The sequence below is a fragment of the Laccaria bicolor genome, genomic scaffold (assembly GCF_000143565.1).
Source record: "Laccaria bicolor S238N-H82 LACBIscaffold_470 genomic scaffold, whole genome shotgun sequence".
Lineage (NCBI taxonomy): Eukaryota > Fungi > Basidiomycota > Agaricomycetes > Agaricales > Hydnangiaceae > Laccaria > Laccaria bicolor.
This window is the reverse complement of record NW_001890310.1, coordinates 3,109-4,423: the sequence shown is the minus strand read 5'-3', so window position 1 is coordinate 4,423 and position 1,315 is coordinate 3,109. Positions and strand designations below refer to the sequence as shown.

The following is a 1,315-nucleotide window of genomic DNA, read 5'->3' as shown; positions in this document are numbered from 1 at the left end:
GTAATAATGGTTGGACAATTGAAACCTGTTATCTGCATCGATGGCAAGCATATTCCACAGATCCTTCTGGCGTTCAGCATAGCAAACATGCCCAGGTTTTGCTTGGTCTGCTGCCATTTTTTGCCATGCACTCCACTTGTTCACCTGATACAAAAAGTATCTCGTCACCCATTCCATCTCATGTGACAACAGGTTGAATTCTTCTCTCCATCTGTGAAACCTGGCCCTGGCCCGAAGCCAATTGATGCGATGAACTAGAAAGGTAATCAATAATCTACTATTGAGGAGGGTATAGGGATGCTTTACACTCTACCATCCGTTCCTTGTCCTGCATATCGCCTGCCAAGTTGGAACTCCAAAACCAGGCTGGCTTTGCCCTACTTTGCCCTCGCACATTCGGGTCTGCTACTGCAGTATTTGCCTTCATGTCCTCCTTCAAGAGCGGTTTATACTGGCGCCCTATCTTCTTCTCTGGGTCGCCCAATCTTGAAATGGCATCGATGGCATAGGAGTAAATCTGGTGATGATGATGAAGCGTTCGCCCAACAGCGTGCACCGTCGCCCATGCCCTTGTTTTCTTGACTTTACTTTTTTTGATTTTTCGAAGCTTTCTTCCATATTCAAAAGACAAATTCGCCAGTGACACTCGGACGCCTTGAAGAGCATCGTTCGCTTGCCCTTGGCGCAACTGATATTCTTTGGACAAAAAATGTTGTAATCCATGAGCCTGAAGGTGCTCTTCTCCCATGGCTGACGGCAAGGCTAGTTTCACATGTTCAACAGCTTCAGCCGCAGCAAGCGCCGCTGCCTGGGCTTGTGCAACCTTTGTGGCGGTGACCACCATGATATCAGGCGCGCTGCCACTGAAATTTGACTCGGCCAGATCATCGTCCATCTGCAGAACATTGTCCATATCAAACTCTTCATGAAGCAACAGCTGATTTTCATTTAATGCCGGGTTCCATGCTAAAAAGGTCATTCCCGTCTTGTTGAAAGCATCGATTCTCACTCTTAACCTTTCCCTCCTCTTAGCAATGTCAACTTTCTGCAGGATAGTTGGTTTTTTTCCAGTACGCCGAATGAGAAACCTTAGTTCAATCCTGTTTTAATGTAAGCCATTCCTTGTATGCATTGGCTCTGTCAGGGTCTTACTGTGTCTCCTCAATTTTGAGTCCTGTTGCAATCCAAGATGTTTGACCTGTACTGCCCATCGAAAGGCGCTCCTGGTCCATCAGCTTTAATTGGACTTGAGCGGTGGTGAGGGGGGCTGTAGTGTTGGTTAGTCTAGGTAAAATGGCATGAGCGCCAGGGGTGC

General features: G+C 47.3%; 1 protein-coding gene across 1 annotated transcript in view; it reads right to left on the bottom strand.

Annotated features, from left to right (window-relative positions):
* Positions 1-178: 178 nt before the first annotated feature.
* Positions 179-1,315, bottom strand: part of LACBIDRAFT_336257 (uncharacterized protein) — a gene marked incomplete at both ends in the record, with an annotated part of 3,034 nt that continues 1,897 nt past the window's right edge. The window contains 3 exons of the mRNA XM_001891199.1: positions 179-254; positions 309-1,100; positions 1,153-1,267. Of these exons, the coding sequence (XP_001891234.1) occupies positions 179-254; positions 309-1,100; positions 1,153-1,267 (983 nt within the window). The remainder of the gene's footprint in view (positions 255-308; positions 1,101-1,152; positions 1,268-1,315) is intronic.